General features: G+C 36.9%; 1 protein-coding gene across 1 annotated transcript in view; it reads right to left on the bottom strand.

Annotated features, from left to right (window-relative positions):
• The window catches only part of LOC139741285 (hyalin-like), an 85,782-nt gene extending 66,524 nt beyond the window's left edge, over positions 1-19,258 (bottom strand). Inside the window, exons 1-4 of the mRNA XM_071651875.1 lie at positions 19,214-19,258; positions 18,140-18,335; positions 17,365-17,604; positions 16,024-16,266 (exon numbers count right to left, since the gene is read on the bottom strand). Of these exons, the coding sequence (XP_071507976.1) occupies positions 16,024-16,266; positions 17,365-17,604; positions 18,140-18,335; positions 19,214-19,258 (724 nt within the window). The remainder of the gene's footprint in view (positions 1-16,023; positions 16,267-17,364; positions 17,605-18,139; positions 18,336-19,213) is intronic.
• Between the last annotated feature and the right edge of the window lie 903 nt (positions 19,259-20,161).

Raw genomic sequence — 20,161 nt, 5'->3', positions numbered from 1 at the left:
TACAGGCTTAATCTGGAATTAATGTACCCTAATCCTAATCCTATATAATCCTATCCTAACCTGTTCCTAATGTCCTACCACCTATACCTATACTACATCTTATTCCCAATTGATGAATCTGTATCACATTTTTTTATATACCAGCAAAATGTTGTAATGCATGAAGACATGGTTACTAAAATCAAAGCACACAAACCTTAATTAGGCATATTAACATATGAAAATAGCTCTTCATAACACAATTGTTAATAACTGAACAATAACGTAGGTACGTTTATTTTTTAACACATAAAGTTTGAACCCAGCAAAAATCTTTAGATTTCAATGTCATTGTTAGTTATATTCGTACAGTTCCGTTCTGTTGTTACAAGCAACCTATAAATCCTGAGTGATGGTCTTTAAATGATTACGTTTGCAAAGAGGATGCAGTTTCGGACATTGTAAACACAAAGGGACTGGCCAGTCGGTGTAAGGAATTTAATGTCCTTTAACATCTTCCCTATCTTCTCTCACCCACAACAATGATACAGTGCTAGTAATTGAGTACAAGCAAGAATAAAATAAACCATCCATAAGAGTACTTTGAATACTAATTTGGAGTGCTGATATCATATTCAATACTCTCTTTCACTAAACCTTATTTTATAGGATCGAAAGTGATGCAGTAGGGCCTACTATTCCTACCTGTAGTAGCCGAAGTTGTTTCCGCTGTGGTTATCGATTCCGTAGGTGTCGACTGCGTGGTTGCAACTTTAGTAGTCCCATCTGATGTTTGAATAGGAGTTATATAATGGAACTGTTGAAATGCTGCGTGGAACTTCTAGTTGTAAATGCTCAATCTCACCCAGTTTCGGCAGTATGCGTACAATTCATTTTTTTGTGTGCAAATAATCATTATATCGTGGAGTGATGATCTATAATGGAATAATGTTTACAAGGAGGATGATACTGGTCATGGAACAAAAAGAGAAAAACAAAAGAGATGGGGTAGTTGGTGCAAGCAATTTGATATTTTTCAACATTTCCCTTTCCTATTGTCACTTCCAACAATTATACAAATGAACACATTTTGAACAATCAATGCACGAGTCAAATAGACCATCAAGGAGAGTACGTTGAACAGTATTTTTGATTACTAACATTTTGTCCCATATCATTCTTTTGCTACCGTATTTGCAAGTGCCTCAAATGAAGTAGCGGTAGCCCTACCCAGCTAACATTTGGACGTTTTCTGAACGTTCTTGAAACGTTCAAATTTCGTTATTTGGACGTTTTGTCAAAACGTTTTCAGAACGTCTTTTTGTGGAAGGTTCAAATTCAAATTTCAATTCAAATTCGACGTATCTAAAACGTTTCAAATGGACGCTATAAAAACGTTTTTAACAGCTAAAAAAACAATTAAAAACAACTTTCGAAATTTTCAAGGACCTGCAGAAAACCTTTTGGACGTTATAGACGTCAGTACAACCTTTGAAGAATATTCAAAACGTTCTGTGGACGTTTTACGGACGTCCAAAAAAACCTTTCAAAACCGTCTAAAACGTTCAAAAAAGTTTTAAGAAGGTATAAAAAAATCGTATGACCCGTTCCAGAACGTTTAGAGAACCTTATATATCCGTCTGCAAAGTCCAGAAAACCTTTTAAAAACGTATAATGGTTTTTTTTTTTTTAATTGGGTATTCAAATATATGTATATAGTTAGGAGATTATACAGGCTTATTCTGGAATTAATGTACCCTAATCCTAATCCTATATAATCCTATCCTAACCTGTTCCTAATGTCCTACCACCTATACCTATACTACATCTTATTCCCAATTGATGAATCTGTATCACATTTTTTTATATACCAGCAAAATGTTGTAATGCGTGAAGACATGGTTACTAAAATCAAAGCACACAAACCTTAATTAGGCATATTAACATATGAAAATAGCTCTTCATAACACAATTGTGAATAACTGAACAATAACGTAGGTACGTTTATTTTTTAACACATAAAGTTTGAACCCAGCAAAAATCTTTAGATTTCAATGTCATTGTTAGTTATATTCGTACAGTTCCGTTCTGTTGTTACAAGCAACCTATAAATCCTGAGTGATGTTCTTTAAATGATTACGTTTGCAAAGAGGATGCAGTTTCGGACATTGTAAACACAAAGGGACTGGCCAGTCGGTGTAAGGAATTTAATGTCCTTTAACATCTTCCCTATCTTCTCTCACCCACAACAATGATACAGTGCTAGTAATTGAGTACAAGCAAGAATAAAATAAACCATCCATAAGAGTACTTTGGATACTAATTTGGAGTGCTGATATCATATTCAATACTCTCTTTCACTAAACCTTATTTTATAGGATCGAAAGTGATGCAGTAGGGCCTACTATTCCTACCTGTAGTAGCCGAAGTTGTTTCCGCTGTGGTTATCGATTCCGTAGGTGTCGACTGCGTGGTTGCAACTTTAGTAGTCCCATCTGATGTTTGAATAGGAGTTATATAATGGAACTGTTGAAATGCTGCGTGGAACTTCTAGTTGTAAATGCTAAATCTCACCCAGTTTCGGCAGTATGCGTACAATTCATTTTTTTGTGTGCAAATAATCATTATATCGTGGAGTGATGATCTATAATGGAATAATGTTTACAAGGAGGATGATACTGGTCATGGAACAAAAAGAGAAAAACAAAAGAGATGGGGTAGTTGGTGCAAGCAATTTGATATTTTTCAACATTTCCCTTTCCTATTGTCACTTCCAACAATTATGCAAATGAACACATTTTGAACAATCAATGCACGAGTCAAATAGACCATCAAGGAGAGTACGTTGAACAGTATTTTTGATTACTAACATTTTGTCCCATATCATTCTTTTGCTACCGTATTTGCAAGTGCCTCAAATGAAGTAGCGGTAGCCCTACCCAGCTAACATTTGGACGTTTTCTGAACGTTCTTGAAACGTTCAAATTTCGTTATTTGGACGTTTTGTCCAAACGTTTTCAGAACGTCTTTTTGTGGAAGGTTCAAATTCAAATTTCAATTCAAATTCGACGTATCTAAAACGTTTCAAATGGACGCTATAAAAACGTTTTTAACATCTAAAAAAACAATTAAAAAAAAACTTTCGAAATTTTCAAGGACCTGCAGAAAACCTTTTGGACGTTATAGACGTCAGTAAAACCTTTGAAGAATATTCAAAACGTTCTGTGGACGTTTTACGGACGTCCAAAAAAACCTTTCAAAACCGTCTAAAACGTTCAAAAAAGTTTGAAGAAGGTATCAAAAAAATCGTATGACCCGTTCCAGAACGTTTAGAGAACCTTTCATATCCGTCTGCAAAGTCCAGAAAACCTTTTAAAAACGTATAATGTTTTTTTTTTTTTTTTTTTTAATTGGGTATTCGAATATATGTATATATAGTTAGGAGATTATACAGGCTTATTCTGGAATTAATGCACCCTAATCCTAATCCTATATAATCCTATCCCAACCTGTTCCTAATGTCCTACCACCTATACCTATACTACATCTTATTCCCAATTGATGAATCTGTATCACATTTTTTTATATACCAGCAAAATGTTGTAATGCATGAAGACATGGTTACTAAAATCAAAGCACACAAACCTTAATTAGGCATATTAACATATGAAAATAGCTCTTCATAACACAATTGTGAATAACTGAACAATAACGTAGGTACGTTTATTTTTAACACAAGTTTGAACCCAGCAAAAATCTTTAGATTTCAATGTCATTGTTAGTTATATTCGTACAGTTCCGTTCTGTTGTTACAAGCAACCTATAAATCCTGAGTGATGGTTTTTAAATGATTACGTTTGCAAAGAGGATGCAGTTTCGGACATTGTAAACACAAAGGGACTGGCCAGTCGGTGTAAGGAATTTAATGTCCTTTAACATCTTCTCTATCTTCTCTCACCCACAACAATGACACAGTGCTAGTAATTGAGTACAAGCAAGTAAGAATAAAATAAACCATCCATAAGAGTACTTTGGATACTAATTTGGAGTGCTGATATCATATTCAATACTCTCTTTCACTAAACCTTATTTTATAGGATCGAAAGTGATGCAGTAGGGCCTACTATTCCTACCTGTAGTAGCCGAAGTTGTTTCCGCTGTGGTTATCGATTCCGTAGGTGTCGACTGCGTGGTTGCAACTTTAGTAGTCCCATCTGATGTTTGAATAGGAGTTATATAATGGAACTGTTGAAATGCTGCGTGGAACTTCTAGTTGTAAATGCTGAATCTCACCCAGTTTCGGCAGTATGCGTACAATTCATTTTTTTGTGTGCAAATAATCATTATATCGTGGAGTGATGATCTATAATGGAATAATGTTTACAAGGAGGATGATACTGGTCATGGAACAAAAAGAGAAAAACAAAAGAGATGGGGTAGTTGGTGCAAGCAATTTGATATTTTTCAACATTTCCCTTTCCTATTGTCACTTCCAACAATTATGCAAATGAACACATTTTGAACAATCAATGCACGAGTCAAATAGACCATCAAGGAGAGTACGTTGAACAGTATTTTTGATTACTAACATTTTGTCCCATATCATTCTTTTGCTACCGTATTTGCAAGTGCCTCAAATGAAGTAGCGGTAGCCCTACCCAGCTAACATTTGGACGTTTTCTGAACGTTATTGAAACGTTCAAATTTCGTTATTTGGACGTTTTGTCAAAACGTTTTCAGAACGTCTTTTTGTGGAAGGTTCAAATTCAAATTTCAATTCAAATTCGACGTATCTAAAACGTTTCAAATGGACGCTATAAAAACGTTTTTAACATCTAAAAAAACAATTAAAAAATCACTTTCGAAATTTTCAAGGACCTGCAGAAAACCTTTTGGACGTTATAGACGTCAGTAAAACCTTTGAAGAATATTCAAAACGTTCTGTGGACGTTTTACGGACGTCCAAAAAAAACCTTTCAAAACCGTCTAAAACGTTCAAAAAAGTTTTAAGAAGGTATCAAAAAAATCGTATGACCCGTTCCAGAACGTTTAGAGAACCTTTCATATCCGTCTGCAAAGTCCAGAAAACCTTTTAAAAACGTATGTTTTTTTTTTTTTTTTTAAATTGGGTATTCGAATATATGTATATATAGTTAGGAGATTATACAGGCTTATTCTGGAATTAATGCACCCTAATCCTAATCCTATATAATCCTATCCTAACCTGTTCCTAATGTCCTACCACCTATACCTATACTACATCTTATTCCCAATTGATGAATCTGTATCACATTTTTTTATATACCAGCAAAATGTTGTAATGCATGAAGACATGGTTACTAAAATCAAAGCACACAAACCTTAATTAGGCATATTAACATATGAAAATAGCTCTTCATAACACAATTGTTAATAACTGAACAATAACGTAGGTACGTTTATTTTTTAACACATAAAGTTTGAACCCAGCAAAAATCTTTAGATTTCAATGTCATTGTTAGTTATATTCGTACAGTTCCGTTCTGTTGTTACAAGCAACCTATAAATCCTGAGTGATGGTCTTTAAATGATTACGTTTGCAAAGAGGATGCAGTTTCGGACATTGTAAACACAAAGGGACTGGCCAGTCGGTGTAAGGAATTTAATGTCCTTTAACATCTTCCCTATCTTCTCTCACCCACAACAATGATACAGTGCTAGTAATTGAGTACAAGCAAGAATAAAATAAACCATCCATAAGAGTACTTTGGATACTAATTTGGAGTGCTGATATCATATTCAATACTCTCTTTCACTAAACCTTATTTTATAGGATCGAAAGTGATGCAGTAGGGCCTACTATTCCTACCTGTAGTAGCCGAAGTTGTTTCCGCTGTGGTTATCGATTCCGTAGGTGTCGACTGCGTGGTTGCAACTTTAGTAGTCCCATCTGATGTTTGAATAGGAGTTATATAATGGAACTGTTGAAATGCTGCGTGGAACTTCTAGTTGTAAATGCTCAATCTCACCCAGTTTCGGCAGTATGCGTACAATTCATTTTTTTGTGTGCAAATAATCATTATATCGTGGAGTGATGATCTATAATGGAATAATGTTTACAAGGAGGATGATACTGGTCATGGAACAAAAAGAGAAAAACAAAAGAGATGGGGTAGTTGGTGCAAGCAATTTGATATTTTTCAACATTTCCCTTTCCTATTGTCACTTCCAACAATTATGCAAATGAACACATTTTGAACAATCAATGCACGAGTCAAATAGACCATCAAGGAGAGTATGTTGAACAGTATTTTTGATTACTAACATTTTGTCCCATATCATTCTTTTGCTACCGTATTTGCAAGTGCCTCAAATGAAGTAGCGGTAGCCCTACCCAGCTAACATTTGGACGTTTTCTGAACGTTCTTGAAACGTTCAAATTTCGTTATTTGGACGTTTTGTCCAAACGTTTTCAGAACGTCTTTTTGTGGAAGGTTCAAATTCAAATTTCAATTCAAATTCGACGTATCTAAAACGTTTCAAATGGACGCTATAAAAAGTTTTTAACATCTAAAAAACCAATTAAAAAAAAACTTTCGAAATTTTCAAGGACCTGCAGAAAATCTTTTGGACGTTATAGACGTCAGTAAAACCTTTGAAGAATATTCAAAACGTTCTGTGGACGTTTTACGGACGTCCAAAAAAACCTTTCAAAACCGTCTAAAACGTTCAAAAAAGTTTAAAGAAGGTATAAAAAAGTCGTATGACCCGTTCCAGAACGTTTAGAGAACCTTTCATATCCGTCTGCAAAGTCCAGAAAACCTTTTAAAAACGTATGGGTTTTTTTTAATTGGGTATTTAAATATATGTATATAGTTAGGAGATTATACAGGCTTAATCTGGAATTAATGTACCCTAATCCTAATCCTATATAATCCTATCCTAACCTGTTCCTAATGTCCTACCACCTATACCTATACTACATCTTATTCCCAATTGATGAATCTGTATCACATTTTTTTATATACCAGCAAAATGTTGTAATGCATGAAGACATGATTACTAAAATCAAAGCACACAAACCTTAATTAGGCATATTAACATATGAAAATAGCTCTTCATAACACAATTGTTAATAACTGAACAATAACGTAGGTACGTTTATTTTTTAACACATAAAGTTTGAACCCAGCAAAAATCTTTAGATTTCAATGTCATTGTTAGTTATATTCGTACAGTTCCGTTCTGTTGTTACAAGCAACCTATAAATCCTGAGTGATGGTCTTTAAATGATTACGTTTGCAAAGAGGATGCAGTTTCGGACATTGTAAACACAAAGGGACTGGCCAGTCGGTGTAAGGAATTTAATGTCCTTTAACATCTTCCCTATCTTCTCTCACCCACAACCATGATACAGTGCTAGTAATTGAGTACAAGCAAGAATAAAATAAACCATCCATAAGAGTACTTTGGATACTAATTTGGAGTGCTGATATCATATTCAATACTCTCTTTCACTAAACCTTATTTTATAGGATCGAAAGTGATGCAGTAGGGCCTACTATTCCTACCTGTAGTAGCCGAAGTTGTTTCCGCTGTGGTTATCGATTCCGTAGGTGTCGACTGCGTGGTTGCAACTTTAGTAGTCCCATCTGATGTTTGAATAGGAGTTATATAATGGAACTGTTGAAATGCTGCGTGGAACTTCTAGTTGTAAATGCTGAATCTCACCCAGTTTCGGCAGTATGCGTACAATTCATTTTTTTGTGTGCAAATAATCATTATATCGTGGAGTGATGATCTATAATGGAATAATGTTTACAAGGAGGATGATACTGGTCATGGAACAAAAAGAGAAAAACAAAAGAGATGGGGTAGTTGGTGCAAGCAATTTGATATTTTTCAACATTTCCCTTTCCTATTGTCACTTCCAACAATTATGCAAATGAACACATTTTGAACAATCAATGCACGAGTCAAATAGACCATCAAGGAGAGTACGTTGAACAGTATTTTTGATTACTAACATTTTGTCCCATATCATTCTTTTGCTACCGTATTTGCAAGTGCCTCAAATGAAGTAGCGGTAGCCCTACCCAGCTAACATTTGGACGTTTTCAGAACGTCTTTTTGTGGAAGGTTCAAATTCAAATTTCAATTCAAATTCGACGTATCTAAAACGTTTCAAATGGACGCTATAAAAAGTTTTTAACATCTAAAAAACCAATTAAAAAAAAAAACTTTCGAAATTTTCAAGGACCTGCAGAAAATCTTTTGGACGTTATAGACGTCAGTAAAACCTTTGAAGAATATTCAAAACGTTCTGTGGACGTTTTACGGACGTCCAAAAAAACCTTTCAAAACCGTCTAAAACGTTCAAAAAAGTTTAAAGAAGGTATAAAAAAGTCGTATGACCCGTTCCAGAACGTTTAGAGAACCTTTCATATCCGTCTGCAAAGTCCAGAAAACCTTTTAAAAACGTATGGTTTTTTTTTAATTGGGTATTCAAATATATGTATATAGTTAGGAGATTATACAGGCTTAATCTGGAATTAATGTACCCTAATCCTAATCCTATATAATCCTATCCTAACCTGTTCCTAATGTCCTACCACCTATACCTATACTACATCTTATTCCCAATTGATGAATCTGTATCACATTTTTTTATATACCAGCAAAATGTTGTAATGCATGAAGACATGGTTACTAAAATCAAAGCACACAAACCTTAATTAGGCATATTAACATATGAAAATAGCTCTTCATAACACAATTGTTAATAACTGAACAATAACGTAGGTACGTTTATTTTTTAACACATAAAGTTTGAACCCAGCAAAAATCTTTAGATTTCAATGTCATTGTTAGTTATATTCGTACAGTTCCGTTCTGTTGTTACAAGCAACCTATAAATCCTGAGTGATGGTCTTTAAATGATTACGTTTGCAAAGAGGATGCAGTTTCGGACATTGTAAACACAAAGGGACTGGCCAGTCGGTGTAAGGAATTTAATGTCCTTTAACATCTTCCCTATCTTCTCTCACCCACAACAATGATACAGTGCTAGTAATTGAGTACAAGCAAGAATAAAATAAACCATCCATAAGAGTACTTTGAATACTAATTTGGAGTGCTGATATCATATTCAATACTCTCTTTCACTAAACCTTATTTTATAGGATCGAAAGTGATGCAGTAGGGCCTACTATTCCTACCTGTAGTAGCCGAAGTTGTTTCCGCTGTGGTTATCGATTCCGTAGGTGTCGACTGCGTGGTTGCAACTTTAGTAGTCCCATCTGATGTTTGAATAGGAGTTATATAATGGAACTGTTGAAATGCTGCGTGGAACTTCTAGTTGTAAATGCTCAATCTCACCCAGTTTCGGCAGTATGCGTACAATTCATTTTTTTGTGTGCAAATAATCATTATATCGTGGAGTGATGATCTATAATGGAATAATGTTTACAAGGAGGATGATACTGGTCATGGAACAAAAAGAGAAAAACAAAAGAGATGGGGTAGTTGGTGCAAGCAATTTGATATTTTTCAACATTTCCCTTTCCTATTGTCACTTCCAACAATTATACAAATGAACACATTTTGAACAATCAATGCACGAGTCAAATAGACCATCAAGGAGAGTACGTTGAACAGTATTTTTGATTACTAACATTTTGTCCCATATCATTCTTTTGCTACCGTATTTGCAAGTGCCTCAAATGAAGTAGCGGTAGCCCTACCCAGCTAACATTTGGACGTTTTCTGAACGTTCTTGAAACGTTCAAATTTCGTTATTTGGACGTTTTGTCAAAACGTTTTCAGAACGTCTTTTTGTGGAAGGTTCAAATTCAAATTTCAATTCAAATTCGACGTATCTAAAACGTTTCAAATGGACGCTATAAAAACGTTTTTAACAGCTAAAAAAACAATTAAAAACAACTTTCGAAATTTTCAAGGACCTGCAGAAAACCTTTTGGACGTTATAGACGTCAGTACAACCTTTGAAGAATATTCAAAACGTTCTGTGGACGTTTTACGGACGTCCAAAAAAACCTTTCAAAACCGTCTAAAACGTTCAAAAAAGTTTTAAGAAGGTATAAAAAAATCGTATGACCCGTTCCAGAACGTTTAGAGAACCTTATATATCCGTCTGCAAAGTCCAGAAAACCTTTTAAAAACGTATAATGGTTTTTTTTTTTTTAATTGGGTATTCAAATATATGTATATAGTTAGGAGATTATACAGGCTTATTCTGGAATTAATGTACCCTAATCCTAATCCTATATAATCCTATCCTAACCTGTTCCTAATGTCCTACCACCTATACCTATACTACATCTTATTCCCAATTGATGAATCTGTATCACATTTTTTTATATACCAGCAAAATGTTGTAATGCGTGAAGACATGGTTACTAAAATCAAAGCACACAAACCTTAATTAGGCATATTAACATATGAAAATAGCTCTTCATAACACAATTGTGAATAACTGAACAATAACGTAGGTACGTTTATTTTTTAACACATAAAGTTTGAACCCAGCAAAAATCTTTAGATTTCAATGTCATTGTTAGTTATATTCGTACAGTTCCGTTCTGTTGTTACAAGCAACCTATAAATCCTGAGTGATGTTCTTTAAATGATTACGTTTGCAAAGAGGATGCAGTTTCGGACATTGTAAACACAAAGGGACTGGCCAGTCGGTGTAAGGAATTTAATGTCCTTTAACATCTTCCCTATCTTCTCTCACCCACAACAATGATACAGTGCTAGTAATTGAGTACAAGCAAGAATAAAATAAACCATCCATAAGAGTACTTTGGATACTAATTTGGAGTGCTGATATCATATTCAATACTCTCTTTCACTAAACCTTATTTTATAGGATCGAAAGTGATGCAGTAGGGCCTACTATTCCTACCTGTAGTAGCCGAAGTTGTTTCCGCTGTGGTTATCGATTCCGTAGGTGTCGACTGCGTGGTTGCAACTTTAGTAGTCCCATCTGATGTTTGAATAGGAGTTATATAATGGAACTGTTGAAATGCTGCGTGGAACTTCTAGTTGTAAATGCTAAATCTCACCCAGTTTCGGCAGTATGCGTACAATTCATTTTTTTGTGTGCAAATAATCATTATATCGTGGAGTGATGATCTATAATGGAATAATGTTTACAAGGAGGATGATACTGGTCATGGAACAAAAAGAGAAAAACAAAAGAGATGGGGTAGTTGGTGCAAGCAATTTGATATTTTTCAACATTTCCCTTTCCTATTGTCACTTCCAACAATTATGCAAATGAACACATTTTGAACAATCAATGCACGAGTCAAATAGACCATCAAGGAGAGTACGTTGAACAGTATTTTTGATTACTAACATTTTGTCCCATATCATTCTTTTGCTACCGTATTTGCAAGTGCCTCAAATGAAGTAGCGGTAGCCCTACCCAGCTAACATTTGGACGTTTTCTGAACGTTCTTGAAACGTTCAAATTTCGTTATTTGGACGTTTTGTCCAAACGTTTTCAGAACGTCTTTTTGTGGAAGGTTCAAATTCAAATTTCAATTCAAATTCGACGTATCTAAAACGTTTCAAATGGACGCTATAAAAACGTTTTTAACATCTAAAAAAACAATTAAAAAAAAACTTTCGAAATTTTCAAGGACCTGCAGAAAACCTTTTGGACGTTATAGACGTCAGTAAAACCTTTGAAGAATATTCAAAACGTTCTGTGGACGTTTTACGGACGTCCAAAAAAACCTTTCAAAACCGTCTAAAACGTTCAAAAAAGTTTGAAGAAGGTATCAAAAAAATCGTATGACCCGTTCCAGAACGTTTAGAGAACCTTTCATATCCGTCTGCAAAGTCCAGAAAACCTTTTAAAAACGTATAATGTTTTTTTTTTTTTTTTTTTTAATTGGGTATTCGAATATATGTATATATAGTTAGGAGATTATACAGGCTTATTCTGGAATTAATGCACCCTAATCCTAATCCTATATAATCCTATCCCAACCTGTTCCTAATGTCCTACCACCTATACCTATACTACATCTTATTCCCAATTGATGAATCTGTATCACATTTTTTTATATACCAGCAAAATGTTGTAATGCATGAAGACATGGTTACTAAAATCAAAGCACACAAACCTTAATTAGGCATATTAACATATGAAAATAGCTCTTCATAACACAATTGTGAATAACTGAACAATAACGTAGGTACGTTTATTTTTAACACAAGTTTGAACCCAGCAAAAATCTTTAGATTTCAATGTCATTGTTAGTTATATTCGTACAGTTCCGTTCTGTTGTTACAAGCAACCTATAAATCCTGAGTGATGGTTTTTAAATGATTACGTTTGCAAAGAGGATGCAGTTTCGGACATTGTAAACACAAAGGGACTGGCCAGTCGGTGTAAGGAATTTAATGTCCTTTAACATCTTCTCTATCTTCTCTCACCCACAACAATGACACAGTGCTAGTAATTGAGTACAAGCAAGTAAGAATAAAATAAACCATCCATAAGAGTACTTTGGATACTAATTTGGAGTGCTGATATCATATTCAATACTCTCTTTCACTAAACCTTATTTTATAGGATCGAAAGTGATGCAGTAGGGCCTACTACAGGGGCGGATCCAGGAATTTCGTAAAGAGGGGGCGCGTTTACAAAATTAAATGGGGGGCGCACGCACCCCTCCCCCATTTTTTTCTTTTTATTTATTTTCTTTTAACAAAAAATAAAAGGGGGGCGTGCGCCGGTTGCCGTCCTCCCTGGATCCACCCCTGTACTATTCCTACCTGTAGTAGCCGAAGTTGTTTCCGCTGTGGTTATCGATTCCGTTGGTGTCGACTGCGTGGTTGCAACTGTAGTAGTGCCATCCGATGTATGAACAGGAGTTTAAATCACGGAACTGTTAAAATGCTTCGTGAAACTTCAAGCTGCTCTGGTTCTGAATGCTCGATCACACCCAGTTCCAGTAGTATTCGTACAATTTATTTTTGTTGTTACAAATAATCCTTAAATCATGGAGTTATGGTCTATAATGGAATAATGTTTACAGGGAGGATTATACGGGTCATGACATTTTAAACACAAGAGATGAGATAGACGGTGCAAGCAATTTGATATTTTTTCAACATTCTATTCTCACCTCCAACAAAGACACAAATGATAAGGCTTGTTTCCAAATTGCGCTAAATCGAATTTTAATCGAACTGCATGTTTTGTATGATTTGAATAGAGCTTTGTCATGTGCATTTATAGGGCACTTAAAATTTGATAAATCTTATTTCAAGGAATACGAAAACTTCAAACGTGAAATTCACACTTTCGACCAAAAGGGGCTGAGAACTTGCTATTTGTATTACAAAGTGTAATAGTATTGCATGCAGCAATACTGTAATACACAGTGCAATAGCAATTCTTCACGGTCATGGATCACTACCACTGTTGTCTGTATAGTGCCGTACAGAACCATAGAGCTATTGAAAGTCGAAAATGTACGGCAATTTCATTAGTGATGAAAGACGCGAGACTGCTGGTTATCTGAAAAGTTACGAAAAGGGTAAATGTAAAGGAGAGTCGATGAAACGCAAGGCAAACAGCGGGGAAAAACATTTGTGAAAGGAGAGCTTACTCTTCTTTACGACTCCCAGATTAAGTCAGTCCTATATGTGAATCTTGGTTGAGTTGATTATGAGCAACGTAGAATATTGAATTGAAAATTGAATATTAAAATTTTTTGATAATTAATCATTCACTGGGGTCAATAATCTGCTGGAGAAAATCGTGAAATGGGCCCCACTGGCTCGTGCAGCTTGTTGGCTACCTAGTGATACTGGTCGGCAGTACAAGCAAGGTACTATAGGGTAGTGTAGGGTTGTTACCTATGGTAATGTCATCTGTCATAAGGAATATTTCCAAGGATAAAATGAAGAAAGCATTAAAAGGAGGGACAGAAAGCGGCCACTACATTTATGTAACATGTATTGCTACATTTTATGCAGTGGAAATTGGCCCTGCTGCTGTATCAATCATGCGTAAGCGCCGTTTGGTGGGGCCACATTCCTTAGTATTTGACCTGGCGAGAAAGCACCATATTGAACACCACATGGGGGGGGGGGGTGTATTCATGAGTATAGCAGGTAAGCTGCCGTATTACTTAGTAAAGAGAGACGGTGGTGGGGTCCATTCTACAAGTATGTCACTAATTATGTAATCAATAATTGAAATTATCATGACTCAATTTGTCTTTCAAAGTTACATGTAACAGTCCCCGCACTCGGACTCCCGTTCCCGTAGTTTCGCTTTCCTGTGTGGACAGAGGCGTGGGGATAAGATCGGTGATTGGCTGGCTGGCTGGCTGGCTCACTCCTGCCCAGCATCGGGACCTAACGCTATTTTGGAGGAGTACAGTTCGTTTTCCCAAGGACAGGACGTTTCTCGGATACGTTTCTCGCTACTCCATTGCCTCCAGTATGGTCTTGGCCACACAGCTGCGTACCCCCGATAAGCGGCGTATGTGCCAGGGTAGACTGACGGACAGCACCGGTCGCACGCACGGAAAATTCACTTGAGGCGTGTCTTCATCAGCCCGAAGTTCAAACTAGCAGGATATTTTTTCTTGTTCAAGACAGACTAAGTAGGGCCTACCCATTAGAACAAAGTGAATAGGGGGCGACAGCCGGGTTGGGGGGGGGGGGGGGGGTGCGGTTGAATAGGTAGAGGTGGAAGCTTTGTGGAGCTCTTGGAGGTGGTGTCCGTCCATTAATTTGTTTACATTCTATCACACTGGCAAAAATACCTGTCAAATACATAGACAATTTGACCATGAGTCTTCAAAAGGAAGATCAAAATCTAAGACCGTTCCGAATCTGGTCTTGGCTGGATGGGACACACTATTTAGATGTGTCAAAAATAACACTGAAAGTACACTTATTAGAGTGTTCCTGGCTTTTCAAGAACTTTTTGCATTTTGTGTAATAAAGGGTTCTGTGGCCGGGAATGTTCGCATGTTGTCCATCTGTTAAGATTACATATTCTTGTGATGGTGATTATATCGAGGCTTGGTGACAAATTTGAGTGTTTTTTGGTTTTGTTTTGTTTTGTTTTTAAGATTTTGGCAGTCTTCTCGCAGCTTTGGCTGTAACCTGTACCAAAGACCCCTTTGGACCCATTGCTCAACCGGATGGAGTCGATGGTACTGCTATCCTTTTCTTTTGCTTGTACAAGCCACTGAGCCTCCTCGCTGCGCTGTGGCAATCACAGACTATAATGTAATAACATGGACTAAGGAATCATGGTCACGTTGCCTCCAGAGCGCTTATATTGCTGTCAATTGGGAAAAGACGGGGTTTGGCAACCAACATATTCCCATTCAATCTCTTTTCCTGTACGCTTTGTTTCATGTCTCAAGTGCAAAGTGCCCAGCGCCAGACGTTTCTGTTTAATTAGGCATAAAAAATACACAGCAAGCAACATCATGATGAATTCGTTGCCACCGAGGTGTGGTAAATCAAATTTAAGTCTTACCTGGCAATCCAGTTCTGGTGAACATTGTATATGGGCTGCAGTGTTTGTTTGTTTTGTTTGTTTGTTCATTTCCATATGAGAGATGGCTGGATAGCCCATATTCAGCTACATTAAGCTGGTCTTCCACGGGGTCCAGATAATTGGCCGGATGTGATGTGGGACCACTTCACCGGGGAAAACACCCTGCTCTTTCCGATGAATGAATGAAGCGGGATCTTTTACGTGCATGAGTTGTTACTGTCTCATACATGGGTCCTCCTTTTTATGTCCTATCCGAGGGACAAAGTGTTTCGCCTCTTGCTAGAGGAGACGGTGTGCTTACACACAACATTGCCCAGTCCAGACTCGGGTTCAATCCCGGGCCGCGTGATTGTGAGACAGACGCGCTACCGACTGAGCCAACATCACCGCCGTGATGAAAGAATACACAGTTGGGCATTCATACTGGGGAGACACGTGTCATATATATACTGTATTTAGGGTAACGAAAAGACACAAGATGTACAATAATTTCTTACCAGTCACAATGACTACAAACTGGCAGCTTCCGACATTTCCACTAGGATCTGCCGACGACACGTTCACCATGGTATTTCCGATACCAAAGAGTGATCCGGACTCCGGAACAGAAACTGGGTAGGTGAATTCGCCCGAGTTGTCTACCACAGCCGGAACGGACCAAGTGATGTTGACAGATGATGAATTAGGCTGCAGAACCTCCAGGATATCATCAGGACAAGTGATGTTGGGAGACTCTCGATCTGCAGAAAGATGATTCATGTAATTCAGGTTACATTCTTACACTTGAATGTGACTTCGATGATAGAAAATTAATTTCTTTATATTTTTTTTGTTCCATTCCGTAATTCAAGGGAGAAACTTGGCCTGCGATCTTTGACGCTTGGCAATTAATGCGACTTCTTTCAGTAACAAAACCTGTCGTGTTTGAGAGGTCAGTGCACATTGAGGAGAGCATCACATCCATAATTTCAGCACTTGTACATTCCTACTGAGGGAAAAGAGAAACGAGAGGGCTTGGGAGGTGAAGTCTTCTGAGGCCATCAGTTGGATAGTGTGCGTGATGCAAGGGTTTGTACATTGCATGCATTATTACTGGTACTTTGAGAATCGATCGCATCCAAAGCTAAGCGCTTAAATATCGCCTCTACTGCATGACTATTTGAACAGCATTTCTGTCCATCATAGATTTCATGCTGTCTTTTTCTTTTTTAAGCGAGGACCATGTGATATGATTATAGTCACGTCTCCTGCACTCCTACCCCGCTTCCCTTGAATACCCAGAATTCCTCTCTATCCTTACCTTGACATAGTAGTCCATGTTCTAGCTGACCTTGACAAATAAAGTAAACTCGAACGCACAATCATTAAAAATCGTTCATAATTTCCTAATACGAAGTGAGAATATGACATGAAAACCTAAACAAAACAAAGCAAAGAAAAAATGTTTTCGATAGATAGTTGAACGTCTATAACCAGTTCTCCGAAATTATGATTCTTTGACTTTTACAACACCATCATGGTTGATTAATTGCTATAAACTCGGGTCTTATGAATTGTAACTTCACTCAGTGTGAGAGAAGGTGAAGCTTTGTGTACATATCGAGTGAGGCTTGTGATGCATTGCAATCATCTGTAACTTTAACATGGTTGGGGTGAATAACACTGATTTGTGAAGGCATTTTCATCCCATGGTTTTCTGATTTCATGTCCGATAAACTACCACTAACAAAATCACTCTCATTACTTTATTTGGATTGTACATACCCTAATCCTTCTATCGAAATGAACTGTAACATGGAGTGGCAGAACTCTTTGCCCCTGTCGTCTGCAGTACCTACCTTGTACCTCGACTCTCACAAAACAAGTTTCCTCGTTTCCCGCCAGGTCTGTCGCTGATAGCTCGACGTCGAAGACGCCAATGGGGAGTTCAGCTGTGAGAGTATCATTACTGGTAACTGGTTCCAGAAGAGAATTATCAGTGACTACAGGAGATGGTATGCTGACTATCGAGTAGTTCAAACCTGGCAACGTTGAGACAACTATTCTATCAGAGCAGTTGACGACTGGTGGCTCAGTGTCTGAAAAAAGGCATTCATTGAAGGTAAATAAGTCACATAATTCACGCAGTGGGAACTCAAGAAATTCCATAACGTTATATCGAGTATATCTGAATGTAAGGTGAATGATTTCATCTTATGTCTGTTCCAAACAGATATCCTCGGCATATCGAATTCGTGTGCCATCTCGGCTCAATCTAGGCTAAGTAAATACCTGGCATGTTTCTTAGCAATCATTATAGTAGATCTAGGCTTGTGAAAAGGACACCATGGTAAGATATATGGTTGTATTTTACAGGGTTAAAATTCAACATTGCCCGAAGACAACCCGCGTTTGTACATTATAGATTGCAGAAGTAGGCCGTAAGTGCTAGATCTGATATTAGTTCATTCACAAGATATCACTATTACAACATTGGCAGCTTGTGCAATGCACTGTAACTCCCACACTACGTTTTGGGTCTTTACTGTAAACAACTTTATAACTGCTTCAAAAGACTATCGTGTATTTAGTTTTTGAAAGACATGATTAACATAATCAAGGTAGACATGTTACCGACTACGGTGATGTTGAATGTGCAAGAGGCTCTATTCTGGCTGGCGTCCACTGCATTTATGGTGACCGACGTGGTGTCTGGAGGGAAGGTGCTACCTGGGACATGACTCGAATCGATTGTGAAATTTCCAGAGTTGTCTGTAATGTTAGGATTTGGCCACGTGACACTGGCGCTATAGAGTCCCGGATCTGTCGACTGTGTGATGTCATCGGGACAGGTTACATTCGGCGATTCACGATCTAATGAGATAATAGTGCGAAAGTGATATTAAGGACTGACACCGACTATCAAGTTTCTGTCAAAAGGAAGATGGGTAACTAACTGTTAGTTAGATTTAAATTTAGGAATCATTGTAATCTTTTCTTCTTCTTTTTTGAGAAACTTGTTTGGCTGGCAGAATACGTGTCTCCAGTTACATTTTTTTTGTTATAAAACAGATGTAAATTTTGAAAACAGCCATATGAAGAATAAAGATAAACCAGTACGCTTTTAAACTATCAATACCTCAAAATCGTCAAATGAGATTTTTAAATAGTAATTTATTATAATGACCGACTTGTCGAGGTGAATTAGATTCATATTATATTCATCTACGTGATATACAGTGAATTGTGCGTACGCGCCATTTCCAAGGCACATTCACATTAACTCCTTCATTAAAAAAAATGAACATGACTTTGTCCTGGGCTTGTTCTATTAGAAATTCATGGACGGGTCTTGTCAATATTAGCTGAAAAAAAAGGTTTATTTTCTTTCATCACTTATGTTCAGGTTAGTGAACGACGACACTCTCATGTATGTTATTGCTCCTGAGCTCGCATATGATGTTGTTTGAATTTGTTTCATTGTTTTGCCTAATTATCTATCAGGATGAGCTTTATCGTTATAAGTTATAACTCTTCCCACGTTATCTATAGGTCTACATTTTGTATCTTACTATTTCACATTTGCATATTCTATGTGTCCTACCGCGTTTCTTATGTATGTGGAGAAATGTGCAGAAAATTACACGAAAATATAATTACTAACATATAACTTATGTTGAAATAAAACAAATATCGAAATCAATTTACCTTCCACAACGACTCGGGTAGTACACGAAGCTGTATTTCCGGCATCGTCCGTAGCTTGAAATAAGACCTCGTGTGTTCCGATAGTAAGTTCCAAGTCTGAAGTGCCGTTGGTGTATGTAACCGAACCGTTATCCGATACGTACGGGGGCGGAATATCCACGATAGCAAAGTTCTGTCCCGGTAATGTGGCAGTAACTATCTCTTCCGTACAATTGATGAAAGGCGGCACTGCGTCTGTGGCTTATTTTGTGAGGGTGATTGTGTGTTTATAGTGTGTGAGAGAAATAGGTTGTTTAAGTCCATGAAAGCTCATTTGCCCTCAGAAAAAGAAACTGTACAAATAAACCCATTTACAGTATGTGCAACTCAAAGAAAGTACTAGGGACTTTTAAATGGCAAAACCGATGTAATCTTAATGAGAAAGGATTTATGGAATAAAAATGATTGATAATAGAAGATGTCGATATCACACTGACAGAAATAAAGATCTCATTGTGGTCTCAACATTCACTGGTAATTAGTTAGCATTGCTGGAAGAAAACAGTGTCCCAGAGTGTGAAACACAATGTGGAGCATAGGGTGAACACATTGTGAACACAGTGTGAAATCTCTTCACTCTATCAATTTCGAGTGTTTTAACATAATGAAGACATTGTGAATCACCAACTCACAGTGTAAATCATTAATTCCCAATGTGAGCAGAACATTACTATGTGAACTCTTTGTAAAAAAGCAACACAAGTCAATACAAAATCATCCTGACACTGTTAAATTCCAGCGTTGTCACATAGTAGCCTATACGTGAAGACACTGTGAAGACAGTGTGAGACACTGTTCTTTTCAGAAGGGCGAGACAGAAAGCAAGATAGATACAAGGGATCTACTATGATTACAATTCTCCAACTTATAATAACAAAACTATGTTTTATAGACAAGAAAAGATACATG

Source organism: Diadema antillarum, unplaced genomic scaffold, assembly GCF_040938485.1.
Source record: "Diadema antillarum isolate AM-2024a unplaced genomic scaffold, OU_Dant_1.0 seq00000915_RagTag, whole genome shotgun sequence".
In the NCBI taxonomy this organism is placed as follows: domain Eukaryota; kingdom Metazoa; phylum Echinodermata; class Echinoidea; order Diadematoida; family Diadematidae; genus Diadema; species Diadema antillarum.
This window is presented reverse-complemented; position numbering and strand designations above follow the sequence as displayed.